The sequence below is a fragment of the Hakea prostrata genome, chromosome 6 (genome assembly GCF_041222555.1).
Source record: "Hakea prostrata isolate BN-2017 chromosome 6, UWA_Hpros_2, whole genome shotgun sequence".
Taxonomy (NCBI): domain Eukaryota; kingdom Viridiplantae; phylum Streptophyta; class Magnoliopsida; order Proteales; family Proteaceae; genus Hakea; species Hakea prostrata.
Window position 1 is genome coordinate 38003724 of NC_142605.1, and position 17583 is coordinate 38021306.

The 17583-nt window shown below is 38.7% G+C and overlaps 2 protein-coding genes across 3 annotated transcripts; both read right to left on the bottom strand.

Moving 5' to 3' along the window:
• Positions 1 to 24: 24 nt before the first annotated feature.
• LOC149013931 (uncharacterized) lies at positions 25 to 11747 on the bottom strand. Of its 2 annotated transcripts, none has more exons than XM_089158214.1 (11): positions 10967 to 11747; positions 6785 to 7425; positions 6589 to 6678; positions 6147 to 6386; positions 3820 to 4038; positions 3421 to 3745; positions 3080 to 3285; positions 2921 to 2994; positions 2797 to 2846; positions 803 to 861; positions 25 to 410 (listed from the first exon to the last, which is right to left on the bottom strand). In XM_089158214.1, the coding sequence occupies exons 1-11, from the start codon at positions 11472 to 11474 to the stop codon at positions 339 to 341; spliced, it is 2484 nt and encodes an 827-aa protein (XP_089014340.1). In that variant the 5' UTR covers positions 11475 to 11747; the 3' UTR covers positions 25 to 338. The 2 variants fall into 2 exon arrangements, with proteins under 2 accessions (XP_089014340.1, XP_089014339.1); XM_089158213.1 differs by having other exon boundaries at positions 25 to 413.
• A 1052-nt stretch (positions 11748 to 12799) lies between these two features.
• LOC149013932 (putative F-box protein At4g22165) lies at positions 12800 to 17397 on the bottom strand. The gene is made up of 2 exons (XM_089158215.1): positions 16084 to 17397; positions 12800 to 13245 (listed from the first exon to the last, which is right to left on the bottom strand). Exons 1-2 carry the CDS (start codon positions 17372 to 17374, stop codon positions 13148 to 13150), a joined length of 1389 nt encoding a protein of 462 aa, XP_089014341.1. The 5' UTR covers positions 17375 to 17397; the 3' UTR covers positions 12800 to 13147.
• Positions 17398 to 17583: the final 186 nt, after the last annotated feature.

Genomic DNA, 17583 nt, shown 5'->3' on the forward strand with positions numbered 1-17583 from the left:
AAAAAAATGAAAAAAATGTTAGGGTTGCACCAAAATGCTGTGGGATAATTCCATTTTAATTTAATTAGGAATCAAGACAACGCCATTACAGGAATTCCTTGATGGATGTTAGATATCAATAACCAATTCCCCACCCCTGCAAAGAAAACTGTACACCTACCAATTTCTTACACTAATATTCCAACAGTGCGATAACATTCAGACAACAAATTCAGGAAAATTGGCAGGAGCCTTCAACTCTCTTCTCCTTCCGATGGCATAGTAGCCAACAAGTTGAACATACCCTCAACAGAAAGCAGGCATTGCAGAAAGATTATATAGTGGCAGATCTTGCTGTTTCAGTAGTAAGGCCGCTGAGGTGGGTACACTGAACTGCTAGGGTACACGTACCTGCCACTGGTACCACCACCCTGCTTGTAAATTTGTCAGGGGAGAAGAGGAAAAGTTTAGTGCAAGTGACAAAAGAAAAAAAGTAAAATAAAAATTAAATGAATTAGTACAATGCCTAAGAATCCTGCAGGCAGCGCCTATAAGATAGGACAAGGCTTAGTATAGAGGAGGTGGATGGATTAGGATCAAACCATAACTGTGACGCAGTCAAAAGAAATTTAATGAGAGAAGATAACTGTAATGTTACCAAGAAACCAGTTTTTAAGGATCCAAACAAGTAGTCAAGCAAAACTGTCCATTATGACTCACATTATAGTTTCAGGACTAAAACATGGATGCTGATAACATGGGGATTCAATACACATGGGTCATCATGTATATGTTAGAAAGGAAGTATCACATTGAGAGATACCTGGTATCCACCATAGCTTGCATAATTAGAGACATAAGGTGGGACCACAGACGCTGGAGCTGCACAAAACAAGCAAAAAGCTTATCACAAGACGGACTAGTTCTCACCATTTTCAGAAATGAAAAGTTACCCAATCGAAAACAATAGAAAAAATGAAACTGTTGTTAATTCTCCACTAGGGAACTCTTATTCCCCATCTCCTTCTTAAATGTTTCCCTTTGGAGACAGCAACAGTTGAAAAAACAAAAAAGCCATAGCTCATTCACAGAGATGCTGCTGAGCAATAAAGTGAAACAATAATCACCCAGTAATAAGGAATATCAGATGAAACCTTTCACCCAAACCCCCACTGAAAAAGGAGGAAAACTACCTCCAATTTATTAGGTAACAAAAATAATTTAATTAAGCCATAGAAGCTGGTACTAATGCATTGAAGTTCATTTGGGAATTTGAGAGCAGCAAAGAAGCAAGAATTTTATGTATCTGATTGCTTTTTGTAGTTAAGACTGAAGGTATTGTCAGAATGACTCACCTCCAGTTTTCATAGGGATTTATTACTTATAAGATGTCAAGTGCACAGAATCACAATGATAAGAAAACAATCACAATTACTCAATCATATATCCTTAACATGCAATCAGCTCTATTCGTGTCTGGGAAATCTCACTTCTCCTAGTGTCATTTTACGGTTGAGGCATTATTTCCCTAAAACAGACATCCCCACTAATGGTTGATCTTCATTGTCACTCAATTTACCTACCAACTTCCTTCATTCAAGTAATATGATGATTGGAGTAAGAGGATTTGTTGTAAATATTAGCATTACTCAAATCTGGGGTCTTCCTGGAATCAATAAAACTCTTGGAATTCCTTCAATGATTTCAATCCAAATCAGACAATACCTACATATTGGAGCATCCAGGGATTTAGTTAAAGATGGTCATGCCAACTCAGATGACTTAATTGTAGGCTGTTGGGTACCATAAGTCAGAACTACCGCAAAAATCAGATAAAATATTATCATTCCACGCTTTAACCCTCCTCGTTCTGCCACAGTTCAGCTATTGAGGATGAGAATTATGCTGTATTTTCTCTTTTGTAATTTTCCTGGTGTTTCCCTTGGTTTGTTTAGGTTAGATCAAATGGAACGGGAACTTCAATACCAACTTGAAAACTCCCAAAGCTCAGACAAACCAATTCTCTCTTGTTGTTCTCTCCTTCTCGTCTCCTCTATACAACTTAAAACACTTTTCCATCTTGACATTCTCATTTCTACTATACTAAAGCTTCCTCACAACCCAACATCCACACCACACCATAGCTGGTTGAATGACCTTCCAATAAACTTTCTTTAAGTCAAAAGAAATGTGTCAACCAAATAACACTCCAAATGCACCTCTACGTATCATCTATCCCTATTATAGTTCTCCAAGAACCATCATCTTCTATATCACCTTCCTTTATTTATGAGTGAGTCCAGTTACCTAAACACACTTTTTAGATCTCCCTCACATTGCTGTTCACCACCTCATTATCCTTCCTAGTGTAACTAAAAGTCATACACCATATATTTTGTCTCTAATCTACTGATCTTGGGGCCTTTTGATTCCAAAAATTGATCTCCATGATTCCAACTTCATGTCAATCCATGCCCTTGTCTCATCCATCAAAATGATATCATCAACAAAAAAGATACATCAATGAAATACCTCATGAGTGTCCATAGTTGAATCATCTATAATAAGCACAAACAAGTTCTATTTTATGATTAATAAGCACAAACTAGTTAAGGTAGCGTAATTGGGAAATGGGAATACTCTACCTTGCCCACCAAAATTCTAACACTAGTTATCACACTCTACTTGAAATACTTTCCTTCTCTAGTAGTTGCCAGGTAAAAATCTCTAGGGACTCCAGCAGTCACAGTGGAATGAGCCCATGAAAATGCCAACTAGTTACCAGAAAAGACCTGAAATAGCAGGTGCAAACATTACCTCCACCAAAAGCAGCACCACTGCTCCCTTGAAAATCATATCCAGCAGATCTGTTGAATAAGCAAACCACTGAGCACCATTAAAAGGAGAAATTCTGAAACATAAAATTGAGTTGTGAAGCTACCTTCTTGGGCCATAACCATATGCCTCCTGGTTTTGTCTATTAGCAGCAGGTTCAAGGTATCCAGCATGAGGTTCCTGAAGTTTATTATTAAATAGTCGAATCAACACCACCTCAAACCCAGATAGTAGATATCCAAAAACAAACAGAAATTGGATTTACCATATCAGTGTATGGACGCTTAGATCCAGAAGCTGCAGCATACAGGTGGCCCTGGTACCTAGAGGAGGATGCAGGATACCCCTGCGCATAAGTGCTCCCATAAGGGGTAGAAGCTGCACCATAGTATGGCCTTGACTTCCCAGAATGAGGTCTGTTACTTCGACCAGAACTGTTTTTTGGCGGAGGTGGCCTACCATGCATATTGCCTACAGATTTGAAAGTAAAACCTTTTATTGATAGAATATGTTGTCAGAATTATGAAGCAGAATTATGAAGCAGAATATGAAGGATCACAGAGCTAAATAAACATAATAAATAATGGTACAAATCTGAGAACTTACCACGTGATTTCTTTGATGGCCGGTCATTGTAACCAGTGTCCATGTCTCTCATAACACGTTTCTCACCTTTTGGAGGTCGTCGGTTCTTCTGATGACTAGTTCTTTCTGACCTGGATGGGACGATAGCCTGAGTTTTAGATAGTTTAGCTCCTTTCGCTTTTTTCTTCTTCCCCTTCCCTCCACTTCCTTTGGACTTAACATGAACCTTCACTTTTGATGAAGTAGTTTCTTCAGTCTTTTCATCCTCCTCAACCTTGAAACCACCTCGAACACCCCGCTTTGCAAGGCGACCCTTATTTTGAGGCTTAGCTAGGTTTGCTTTGACCTATGATAAGAAGTCAAGTGTTAAAATATACTACTTGGCATTCAACATAAACTTAAGAGTAGAAAATATCATACCTTGACATCACCATCAACAATCTGGGCATTACTGATACCCTCCACACAAGCTACTGCACTTTCTCGAGAAGTGAATGTTACAAAACCAAAGTCCTTTCGTTTTTTACCAAGATTCCGAGACAACTGAATTTTTTCTATTTCACCATACTGTTTGCAGAGCTCCTTCACCTTCTCTTCATCCCAAGAATCAGTCAAACCCTCAATGAATACAGTTTTAACCTGCAAAAGAACATAGGATAACTGTCATTGCTTTGGAGTTGTTTAGAAGAAATTATGCTGCAAAAGGGAGCATCTTGTTTAGTATATGCAAAGAAAATACTGGGCATTGCAAAAAACCCTGCAGTATGTACCTAGCATGTCTTGCATGGTATTCATACAAACTTCCCATCAATTAAAGACAAAGCACCAACGGGGGGGGGGCCGGGGGGGGGGGGGCCGGGGCGGCGGCCCCGGGGGGCCCCCCCCCGCCCCCCCCCCCCCCCCCCCGGGGGGGGCGGCGGGGGCCCCCAAATGACAAATGTCATACCAACAGAATGGCAATTTTTCCATGCACAGCTTTTTCTTAACCATAGCAGTAAACAATACGGTGAACAACTGGATCTGAAATCCCTTGACACCTTCTGGTTGACTGAAAACGTAGCAAAGGTAACTATGAAGGAAATTCCTCAGTTTTCAATAAGCTCTTTGGCTGTGGTCAGTCTGCTTGGTTCTGTCACCCTTCCATGACTTCTAGAAGGCTTTAATCTCCAAGTAAAATGGTAAGCCAACAGCTGTTCCATTCCCCCTCTCTGTCCTATTTTTCTATTTGATCCCAACCCCATTGAAGCCCTTCTCCCTACCCAGAAGCCTTCCATCCATATCTGACCTTGTATCCATTGTCATCCTAGGATGCACAGCAGCACTCTTAACCCAATTCAGCCCCTTTCGCAATCCCTAACCTTATCCCTTGATGCCCTAGATTCCTAAAACCCTAAACATAAGTCCAGAATTAAAAATGACTTATTCCAACAGTCATCCTTCAATAATCCCCCAGATTAGGGGACATAATATAGGCTCCCAACTCAACCAAAGATCCTTGTTCTGACCCAAACAAAATACCTAACACTTCTGGTTGATGTTCTCTAGAAACCCCAATGTTTTCCTAACAGGTTATTCATCTAAGATCTTGGATTGTTGACCCTCATTCAATTGAGGCTACATCATCCATCCCCTCCTCTCTTTTATGCATTCAATTTCAGATGACTATTTTGATCCACTTGTCCCTACTGTGCTCCCAAAGCTCTCTCCCTCCCTTATTTTTAATCCTGCTCGGTCCATAAATTATGTCAATTGCTAGTTTGTCCTAACCTCTAATTAGTAAATTAATAAATCTTATCTCATCCATTTGCTCTTTATCTACTTATGTAACCCTATGGTATTCTGTTTATTAACAAGTCTGCCGTCCCCCCCCCACCAGGTTCAGAATCTTGCTGATTGGTTGGCCGAAGCAATCCAACCAGAGTTCTGAAGATACTGTGCTGTGGGTGGTTGTCAGATCTAAAAATCAGAGCAAGGGAGAATCCAAGGCTATTTGCTTGATGGTCCTTCATTATACCAGTTAGCAAAGGCAAGAACATGACCCCGCAGGGGGGGGGGGTTTGAAAGAAGAGAAAGAAGATCTTGGTCTGAACTGTGGGGGAAGAGGAATGAGGAGAGACTATCCCTTCCAAGCAACAGCCACAATCGATCCCTCAAATCAGTTGCCTTTTAGCCATACACCTGCATCCTTTAAAAATACTAAGATTGACCAAATACCTCAATTGCAAACTCTATGGGAGATTTCCTAAATTGACAAATCCTAATCAATCAAGTATACCATACAAAATGCCTGGAGATCTCTGTAAAACTACAGAGAAGTTCTGAAAACTTGAGAAGCTGGATTCAGAAGCTACCAAAAGGCCCCGCCAAAAATAACAGGACTGCTATTAACATAAAAGCTATTGTACAGAACATGCATTACTAGGACCATTTCTGATCTAAAACCCAAATTGAAGATCGGGAAATTTCAGAAGTGTTGAGACCAAGCCTCTCCATAATCCCTACCTTTCACACTAAATGCAGGTCTAATTGTATTCGTATCATTCCAGGCTTACTGTCCTATAGCTGCGAGCTTATCAACCCCATTTGTAATCCCGACCAGTAGCTTAAATACAATTCTCTCTAAGGTGTATCCTTGTAACAAAATAACATCCCCATAAATTAGGGGAACAAAATGATGTCCCTGCATAAATTAGAGAAGTATGCAAGAATGCAGCTTATGAACATATATCCCAAACTATATTCCTAACCTGTGCGAGAGCTTCCTCGCTGGGATGAATTGAAGACACTGCAAAAGCAACTTTAGCACTTCTATCGCAGCCAAAGACAGCATCTGGCTTCCTAAGCCGCTGAAAAGCTGCCATGGCATCAGAGTGGGTACCAAATTCCAGAAGAGCAAAACCTCTGCTCTTTCCTTCATTTTTGGGATCCTTTGGTAGATAGATGTCCTCAATTTGTTCAATCCCAAAGCTTTTCAGTGTCTCAAGTACCTTATACCCAAAAACAAAAGGAAGCACATTAGATCAAGAACACAAGATGGCAATGGCAACATCACCTGCAGTGGCAATATGGAAACAGATGTAACATGTTTGTGATCTATCATAAAGGCTGCAAATCCACAATTATCTATCTGCATTCCAACAGGTGGCACAAGTAAAAGGATAAAAAGACCAAAACAGATTGGAATTGTACTTGCTCTTTTGTCCATGTCTTGCAAATATTGCCCATGTAAAGTGTATCATTGTCTTGACTCGCAGATATACCAACACGCTTGCCTCTCACCTGACAATAACAATATCGGTAGATGGTCAGAGTTGGATGACACAAAAGCAATGGTGCATACAGAAAGGAGGGCGCGCCAGAGCGCTGAGGTATCAAAATGTACAACCTCAATCCCATCCTTCAATTCGGCAAGGACTTTCTTGGCTTGCTCAACTGTAGCATACGAAATAAATGCAAAACCTTTGCTTTTCTGTGAAGTTTGATGCTTTACTATCCTTGCTGACCGAATTTCCCCAAACTCCCCAAAGATTTTTATTAGATCTTCTTCAACTGCCTCCTTATCCAGTCCTCCAACAAAAATTTCAAACTCCTTTTCCTTTTTCCTGTCTGTGAGAGGAGCTTCCATATATAGAGAAGGGTCTTCTTCTTCATCATTATCTTCCTCATCACTTCCACTTTCATCGGCTTCATCATCCTTACATGCAGTTCCATTGGCATCATCATCATTCGCTCTATCCCCAACTGTTTCAGTATCGTCAACCGGTTCTTCTTCCTCTTCAACTGGTTCTTCTTCCTCTTCAACCAGTTCTTCTTCCTCTTCAACCGGTTCTTCTTCCCCTTCCCTTCTACTCTTATCAGCCTCTTCATCCTTACAAGCAGTTCCATTGGCATCAGTATCATCCTCACTGCGTACTTTGCTATCATCAACTTCCTTGCCTCCCTTGGAAACTTCAACTTCGCTACTTCCTTTGATGCCTTCAACTTCGGCAGCTGCAGTCTCTTCTTTAGTTATATTGTGTTTGGCACCTGAAATGATTAAGACATATTCATAGACCCAGCAGAAATGAAGTCATGATGATGAGGACACATAGCAAGTCAGCAAAGCCTAAGAAGCAAAACAACAAAAAGCATATCTTTATGTTTCACCAGGAGCATGTTTACCTAAGCTTCTCTGCTTGTACTTAGATTCAGAAAAGCCAGCTTCTCATCTTGAGAAACTCAAAAAAAAAAAAAGAGTCCAAATCAATTATGGCAAATTTCCTCTAGAAGCCGAGAGGCCCTAAACAACCCCCCCCCCAACTTCTGCATTTCTGCTACTCTGTCAGAATTGAAATGCAAGTAGCTTAGCCTTGAATCTCATTTTGCAGGAACAGCAGTGGTACTCTCATAGTTTTTCAATTTGGTAAAAAGTCAGTTCTCTTCCTTCTGTTTTTCATCAAGCAATTTGAGCAAGCCTGACACTCGTAAGTCAACAAATGAACAATGGCTATCAAACAGGCTAGAACACCAGGAAATAATTGTTTGGTAGGGGGGCCCCAGCAATGTTATCCTAATAATTAATTTCTTACTGCTAATAGTGTATCAGTGCATGTGTGATTAAGGGAAGATTCTGAGATTCTCTCAGGGTTGTAGAGAGGTAAAAGACTGCACAGGAAAGAAGGGGGGGGGACCCACACGCAGCCCTAGGCTACTCAAAACCACAATTCAATTATTCCATTCAATTCAATCTACCTCTGACAACAGGAAACTGCATTTATTGATTGATTTTTGGGCTCCCAATACCTATGAACTCAAATAAAATATTAAAGACATAACAAATAAATCTGTAAATATTGAAAAGACTAATAACTGTGGTCTACGAATGTATAAAATTACAGAAATGCTCCCTAGGAATCCAAAAAAACCTAGTGCTAAAAACAAAAATAATCAATATTACAGTGCCTTCCAAGCAAGGCAAATAGTTTACACCAAAAAAGGACCACTTGACAGCAATCTTAATGGTGCATTTGGTTACATAAATCTTGGGACAATAGTTTTATTAAGAGCATCATTGGAGAATGATGATCTGTAGATGGTTACTTTCATTCTGTCACATGATTTTGCTTGAAAACTATTTGGTAACCTGGATTCAGCCACCTGATCTTCCTGATTTGTCAACTTCTAATAAATATCATTGAATAATAGAGTATAAAAAGAAAAGTGCCATCTTGAGCAGTCAAGTAGGAATCTTCAAACAATTTACCAATTACCCGTTGATAGCCCCTGGTTTCATGAATATACACTCACGGAGCTAGGCAAGCTGCTGGGTAGTTAAGCCAGCAGCTACTAATAGCTAAATTAAGGTGACAAAGCAGCGCCTAGGCGGCAATAAGGCGACCAAAGCGGTTGGATAAAAAATTTTCAATACAACTATTTTCTATAATAAGCTAAACAAGTATTCAATAGTCACATTCATCCAAAAAAAAAGCATTCAAGAATTATAATTATTCAAAAAAAAAACACAAAAATAAGTTCATCTCATCAAAACATGGTTGTCAAAGCGTCTGCCTAGGCATTTACTGATTCATTGATTCTTGATGTTGAGTATGGCTTATGCTTCACATTCTGTTGCCGACAGGCACAAAGGCCCCAGTGGGGGTGTGGGAGCAGCGCCCCTGGAGCAAAAAATAGGTTCCATGTCACTTTGGGCCTTGGAGTTCTTTGTAGATTTGACGTCAATTAAGCGGTTCAAAACAAAGCGGTTGAAAAACCACCTTGCCACCTAGGCAGATGCTTTGACAGTCATGCTCTATATGATATTAGGTTGTGAGAAAGGGAATAGATAGAGCCGTACCGAGGGGGGGAGTGGACAAAATGTTTTGTATCTTTAAATCCTTCTCACCTCTCAAAAGCACTATTTTTCAATAGAAATCAATGACTCAAACGTAAGCACAAAATGTCATGCATGTGCATCCACTAAATTGTAAGCATAGTATGAAATTTCGGCCGTTAAGTACCGAAAAGAAATAGGCCATGAAATGAAAAGGTTCAATATTTTGGTGAAATCTCGCTGAAATTTTTGGTAATATCAGTGAATTTCAAAATTTTTGCAGAAATCTCAAAAAATTGGGATGCAAATTTGAAAATTCCAAGGGGTTGTATTGTACAAAGCTTATGGTTATGGATATGGATATGGTGGAGCATATGGTGGTTCATCTACTGACTCCAATAGTATGTCTGCGTATGGGTAGGGAGATGGATCAGGTGTATCATTTGTAGACTCTATTTTTGGATATCCATCAAGACCAACAAAACTAGCAATGCTAGTTGCATGACCGGGTTACAGTCTATATGGCCGTACGACACATCCCCTAGGGTAGGATATCTACTTAATGTTGATGATGCTACCTATAGAAGGCCAATGATGGACTATATGGATAACTTAATCCATACCGTGTCATGGCCTATTTATCTCAAGCATTCAAAGTACTCCTCCATGACCCAAGAGGATGGATCTAGCCCTACCCATACTTGTATATTTAATTCTACTTCTAGTATTTATTGTTGCATTTTAATAAAAAAAAACTTAGTGGAAATGCATGTTTCAAACATTGAGTTTCACTTGTATACAGTCAGGCATGTGCTGATCAACAACACTTTGCATTAGGTTTTAGGCAAAAATAACATTTCCATTGTATTTTTTGGCCTTAGATTAGGCTAGACACCGAAAATAAATAACACAAAAAACACACCGAAATATTGAGTCGAAATTTGGAAAAAAATCTGAAATTTAGCCGAGCTATCGGCGAAATTTCAGTATTTCAGTCATCTCGCCAAAAGGATGAGATGGTGAGATGAACTGAAAGTTTGAACCTTGATTGTAAGTCATCCACCAAAAGCAAAGGGGGATATTATTTTGTTACACAAACTTGAAAAAATGGTTGACTTGTAGCTTAAAAGATAGTTCATCATATAGGATCTGTCATGTAATGAATGTTCTTGAGCCAAGCTCAACTATTTCAAATATATTCTACATACACCCACCATACCATTAAAAAAATTAAATAAAATATCCAAAGAGAAAAAAACTACACATCAGCCTACCCAATTTCTATTCTTTCATATTTTTCCTGGGCAAGCCCTTCTGCGTATCTGTACACCATACCATGTACAGAAACCTGCCCCTCTGAAAATGGACCAGTTAATAAGGTGAAGCCCTCCCACGCTACTAGTATTTGTACGATGAAAAGAAAATATGAGGGACGAACTTGAGAAATGAAAAAGGAAAAAAAATTTAGTTGAATTCATAACTGGGATATGGTTTGTAAAACGATAAAATCAGAAGGCAAATTCCTAATAGTTCAGAATCCAGGCGAAATTCAGTTACTCCAAATCTACCCAACGGAAACTCCTTTCATATTATTGAATAACATCTTTGTACTACCAGGGGAAAAAGGAAGAACTCTCCTGTTTGAAGGGTAAATTATAATTTTATCAAGTGGATGGATGCGGACGAGCCCCGGCACTAACTGTGCTAAAAAAGCATGTAAAATTAAATGAAAATAAATTATTTCATCTTCGGACGTACCTTCGTCGCTTTCTTTTCGAGTCTCTTTGTCGAGATCCATATGAACGACAACATTCTGCTCCTCTCCGCCACTCGTCTCTCCCGCGTTGTCCTTGTGTTCCATCGCATTGGAAGAATTCAAAATAAGAGAATCTCCGGATACCACTTCTGAATTGTTATCCTCAACAACTCCACCTATCGCCTTAGGCTCTTCCTCAACCATCGCGGCTGTCAAAGACGTTTCTCCTTCCATAACAACCTTGTCCTCGGTCTTCAAAACCTCATGTCCTTCTTGAACCACCGCCTCCAATGACTTTTTTTCGTGAGGAACTCCCTTCTCTTCTTCTGCAGTATTTTGCACTACTTCTGCAATCTTCGTCTCCTCGACAACCACCACCTGAACCTCCGATTCTGATGCTTTGTTTTCATTAGAAACAATCCCTAGTGGCGACGCTGAGGCCGGCTTCCTCCCCTTTGGTCCCCTTTTTGCAGCCGGTGAACCCTTTTTATTGGATGCCCGAGGAGGCATTATTCCCTCTTAAAACAAGAAAAAAAACTAGGGTTATTGATAAAACCTTGCAAACACTAAGAATTTTGCAGAAAAAATGGAGATAGATTTCGAGAAAGGCAGTCTGTAATAGCGGAGTTGAGAGGAGAGGAGGTTAAGAGTCTTAGACAGAGCCAATTGACACTAGGAAAATAGAGGCTCCGTTTGGTTGGGTTGAAGAGTGGGTGAGAATCGTGGAAGCTCGATTGGGTGAGAATCGTGGGATTTATAATAGAGATAGTTCTTAATCGATGAAGGGAAAGGTTCTCGAGCCCAGTGGGCCGGCGTACGCCATCACGTATTCACGTTTCCCTCTGTCTGTCTTATTGTCTTCCTTTCTGATATGAAATGACGCTTGTACCTCCTTTCTTTGGTTAAAAATCTCTTCGTGTTTCTTTAGGGCCTGTTTGGTTATAAGAATCCGATATTTCAAAATTTTGGATTCATGTATACGAGATTTATACCTGTTTGATTGAAAATCTTTAGATTCATCTTTTTACACTAAAAATATGAATATGTAGATTTATGGGTATAGGGTAAAATCCAGATATTTAATCTCTACTATAAAAATGCTAAAAATTTGCTCATTCACAAAAATCAAGATGAATCCACATAGGTTTGAAATCTCCAAACAGTTAATTTTTTAAATTATGACTCCATAGGTTTGAAATCTCCAAACTCATGTAACCAAACAAGCCCTTAGAGAACCCTCTCTTGATTGTTTTTGGGAATCCACTTAACTAATGCATCACTACCATGAGCAGATGCAATTAAACTTCACAACTTTTTAATGGAGTTGGCAACATGGATTCTTGCTTCCAATTAGTTAAGTTTGAGGCCACGCGCTTTGCATATCCTTCCCTCACCACTTATTTTAAAGTTTTCCTAAGTCTGCCCCTACCTCTTCTAATTCCTTTATGCTGAATTATATCATTACTCCATACAAGGACATTTATAGACTTTCGTTGAATATAGCCCTGCCACCTCAAACAATTTTCTTATAATTTATCACTCATAAAAAATACTTAAAACCAATTATAATATGATCATTTTCTTATCCTCTCTATTTTTGCCACTCAAGAAAAGAAATTGCTGCATGGACCTATAAATCTTGCACCAGCATCAAAAATAAATTTTACTTAAGAAGAACTGTTAATTCTAAACCGTATACAGACATCCATAACAGAGTTCCTCCGAATCCGATAACATCATTTGAATAATTGAATGGAGGTACCAGAGAGACAGACATTGAATCATTTTCTTTGCTTGGATTAAATCTAGTAGATAATTAATGGATTCCAAAGTAAGTTACCATGTAACAAGCATGTGATTTCTAACAGTCAAAAATAAAAATCTTTCATTTGAAGCTTCACCACCTTACATCTCACAACTAAATTCTTCATCTCCCTTCCATGGCAACAGACAATTTACAAGAAATAAATAAGAACACATCTGCATTTTTTTTAATGTGCGAGATTAACTTCTTCTGGCTCCTGGAAGGGTCTTTCCCCCAAAAAATAAAAACCTCATGGATTAAGAGGCTGAAGATACAGTCCAGAATGTCTTAGTTGCTACAAAAATCTTCTCCCTTCCTGTTGATTCTGGTTCTGGTTCATGAATAGTGGTTCTCCATCTTACTGCACATGCAATGCAAATCACCTTCTCAATGACTTCAGGGAAATCTCAAACAAGAAGTGTTCCTTCTGGGTGCAGCATCCGATCCATCTCCACAAATAGATCAACAAGATTACACCTGCAACCAAGAGAATTTGAAAGTAAATCCAAACAATAAATTGCATTTGAAGGAAAGATACATCCAGGCAGAACTCTGATACAAGTGACTTGACTTCACCTGTATATAATACAGTACTGCTGATCAAGAAAAAATTCAATCAATCATGATCCAGGCACCGTCCACTATACCCATGGACAAACCCAGGCACCGTCAACATGTGATACATATTCTTGGAATTAAGGCAAAAATCAACATGGATATCCTTTGTGTAGGCATTCCTGAAAACAAGATTCATGCTACTGGAATATTTCATCAACAAAGAATATGATACTAACTTAGAGATTCTTTCCTGAAAACGTCAATATTGATTCCATAGATTCAAGTCCAGATTACCAAAAATGAAACGATTCTGTATAAATGCTCCACACCAACATCTTCATTTGAGGTATTTGAGCAATCATGATTCATGAATAATACCAACATCTTACAAGTTTGATCCGAGTTAGGAATTTGAGATTTATTTTATTTGATAGATGAGAAGTTAATTTGTTAATTGAATTTTTATTTGGTGTCCTTGAGACAGTAGGACTTAAGTTGTAGTTTCCAGTTGATTAAGTTTCAAGGAATCCTATCTAGAATAGTAGTTGCTTTAAACCTTTGTCAATTAATTAGCTGGTTTTGGTTGGTATTTGGTTTAGTGATCGAGATTTCAAGAACAGATAGATGGTTTGCAGCATTGAGGAAAACAGAACCCCTACCCCCCACCCCCCTTTTATTTGTTTCTCTTCCTTGTGGTTCAGTTTTATATGGTTCACTTTTCTGATTTCGTTGTTATATATTGTACTGTGACTCCTTTTTTCATTTTCAGTGGATGGATATATGAGCATTTTGATAGATTTAGACCCTAGCTCCCTACATAGCTTGCATATGGAGGAGTTTTTCTTATTCATTTCCAGTGTATGGATATATGAGTATTTTGATAGATTTAGACCCTAGCTCCCTACATAGCTTGCATATGGAGGAGTTTTTCTTACTAAGTTTTACTTTTGGTTTTAGAGTTTAGTCAGTTAGGGACTCTTCCCTAACTGTGTTAGAGAAAAAGATAATTAGTTAATTTGTTTTGTGTCGTTTTGTTTATTTATTTAAGCATGGAAGAGGCATCGCCTCCTATATGATTCAATAAATGAAAAGATTGCCAATGCCTTAAGTTCTGTGGTGATTCAGTAGGCAAATTGAAAAACTCACCTCTTAGCAGTTTGGATCATTAAGTAGTTTACATTTAGATTGAGTTTGAGATCAAATGCAGGATTGCAACATGGAGTTTTTATACTATATGCATGCACATTGAGAAGTTACAGGCCCATTTTAGTGATGTTTCTTATATTAGTAATGCCATCTAAAGAAGCCTTCATGATGGTTTGGGTTTTGGTACTATTTTCTAGCAATTTAGTTCGCTGACGGACAATCACTTAATTTAATTGTCATTCTAGCTTCAGCAAGGGCATTTCATAATGCTGATGCTAATCAATTGAAAATAACTTTTTTCATTAGCAGATTATATGGGAGATGTAAAGAACTGAGGGGTGATGACTTGACCTTAAATACATGTGGATACAAAGTTGGAAATGTTGAAACAGTGAGGCAGGGTTTGGCAATAGACAACCCATATGAAGCTCACTTCATGCAAAGACATAGGTCGAATATGCATTGAAGTGGGAAGAAAATGCCAAGAAGGTACAGGACATTGCTACCCAGCCAAATTATGCTCACCCCAATTTGGGATTGCCATGATTTCTTGACAAGAACCATTTGCTTCCTTGATGCTGGTTGCTTCAGATTTGGGGCTCTTGGGTTTGGATGAAAATTTTAGCTTATCACTGACAATGAAATTTTACCATCATTTTTGAGAAGACCTAAAGGTAAACAACTCCACATCTATATGGCATTCTTAGTTTTTCTCCCCTTCTGCCTGCCTAGTTCGTCCTGTTAGGTGTATTTATTAAGAGCCTAAAGCCTACTTTGCATTTGTTGGAAGTCTTGTGATCAGAGAGCAATGATTGCTTATGATCAATTTGATGAGTAGTATCACTTGGTTGCATTAATCTGTGTAGCCTATGTATGTCTGCCTGCATGTAAACTGCTGACTAAAGAGTTTATCTAAAGATGTAAGAGTTTGCCATGGATTATATTCTATTTAGATATATTTGTAATCAGTGTTAAGCTTTGCTGATTGACTTGGAAGTCAGTATAGCAACTGAGGTAAGTGGATTTCCATTATTGAATTTCAGTTAAAGCTACTGAGTTAGGTGGATTTTCATTGTTGAATCATATCATATAATCTTATGTAAAAGTTAACCTGACATTATTAAATCACAGACCATCTTTTTTAACAAAGGCACATTTGGTTGGAGGCTATGCCATTGAACCAACAATGGTAGATGATCATGACAAACAAATGAGTGAGGCCATTCCTGGACTTCATGCAGTCTGAATATAATAATAGTATCCAGCCTAGCATTAATCCAGATCAATCTAACAAACTCAACAAGTAATTGAAGAACAGAGCTTCTTCCAAATGAACATTGTAAAAACTTGGAAGCCAATCAACAACATGTGCATTACTAAGATAAAAATAAAATGGGATATATAAGCACAAAAAGTACAAAGCAAGAACAATAAAGAGAGATCAGCGTCTCCCTAATGATCATTGTAAAAATTTGAAAACCAATCAACAACATGAGAATCACCTTCTTGTCTACCATGAAATTGGTGTAAACCAGATGGGCAGAAATTTGTCTAATTCTAAATGAGTTGTGTAAAAAGGTTTGACACTTTTATCTTCTAACTGAAACACACCTAAATCATGGTGATTATGGCTGAAGTATCCGTCTGTGAAATAGATGCAATTTCCTTTAAATTCAGGCCAGTCAAGTGTCGAAAGGGAGAAGCCAGTGTTTGCACCAACAAATAGCATTTGATCACCTAATTTTTCTACCTCAGCCCAATGCAGTGGATGTTGTTTCTCCAACTTGAACACCTTCAGTGTCAGAGTTTTTTGAATGGCAAGCGTCACCCTAATCCATCTTATAACTATTAGCAACTCCCCACAACATTCCACCAAATTGAGATACCTGATCCTGCTCATGCGGGGAGTAAAATCCAGGTCCGTGTCATCCAATTGTTTATCCAATTGTTCAACTGGAGGAGGAGCAATGTTACAACTTGTTTCTTTTGACTGATCAAGACCTAATTCCACTAATACAAGATCATAGTTGTACTTTATAGCATACAGTTTTCCATCTTGTACAATAAAATCTTCATATCTAAGAAATTTATCTTCCACGTAGTGCTTTGTGAAGGCAGTCCATTCCTTATCCCCTGGTCTACAAAATGCTACGAGATTTCTCCTATAAAGAGCTAAGACCAAACAATCATGGACAGCATTGTTGTTGTTGTTGTTGGTTATGTCGGAATTAGAATTTGTATGGTCAGTAGTAGTAGCAACAACAGCAGGAGGCGACAACAAGATAACCTTGCGAATGTAGCCGGGGCGGTAAACAGAATCATGTAGTGGCATAATAATGGTGGGGCAAGGAAGAGTAGATCTACGTGGAAGTTCAACACGAACCCTAGTAACTGGATTGAGAAGAAACATGCTTCCGAATGGCAGATCCAACATTATCAACCATCCCCAGTTAGACCCACAACACATTGCATGTCGCAACCTAGTCATTCCCAACCTAAAAATTTTTCCATGGAAGGCGCTGAAAAACCCATCATGATCATAAGGTTGAGGAAGAAGATCCTTGTAAGTAGAAACATGATTCGATAAAGCGAAGGAAAGCATCAGCCATGGAAATTGAAATTTAGGGAGGACTTGAGTATGATGCCGTATTTTCTTGGCAGCAGCGGCAACCGAATGCAAGAACCTGCACGCTGCACTGAAGCGATGAAAATCTACCACGTCCAATTTTTTTAGTATCAGAATCAGGATATCCACTGGAAGTAGTAGCGCCGAAGTACTACAAATATTATTCTTGGAGTAGCTGCTGCATGGGATCAAAGCTAGGTTTTTTGTGCAATTGCCTTCCCTTCTCCTTTTGGTGTGAATAGGGTTGCTGCAACTGTCGTCAATGAAGGACGCCATTGCACTGCAAAGAGGCGGCACAAACAGAGAGAAGAAACTATTGAAAGAGAAAAAGAAACAATTCTTATAACCGCGAAAGGGGAAAAGTGAAAAAGAAACAATTCTTATAAGTTCCCAATTCCCACCCTTTTTTATCTCCTTTTTTTATGAAGTCTTAATTTTATGAATTTAGTTTACCAAAAAAAAAAAAAAAAAAAATTTTATGAATT

Bases quoted from the DNA above. Each gene is read 5' to 3' on its own strand.
- LOC149013932 (XM_089158215.1), bottom strand. From the start codon at position 17,374: ATGGCGTCCTTCATTGACGACAGTTGCAGCAACCCTATTCACACCAAA. The intron at 13,246-16,083 runs GTGTGTTTCAGT...TCTTGGTTGCAG, and splicing joins CCATAATCACCATGATTTAG to GTGTAATCTTGTTGATCTAT.
- LOC149013931 (XM_089158213.1), bottom strand. From the start codon at position 11,474: ATGCCTCCTCGGGCATCCAATAAAAAGGGTTCACCGGCTGCAAAAAGG. The intron at 7,426-10,966 runs GTACGTCCGAAG...TAATCATTTCAG, and splicing joins TCGAAAAGAAAGCGACGAAG to GTGCCAAACACAATATAACT. The intron at 862-2,796 runs GTAATGTTTGCA...TGTTTTGTGCAG, and splicing joins TGGTGCTGCTTTTGGTGGAG to CTCCAGCGTCTGTGGTCCCA.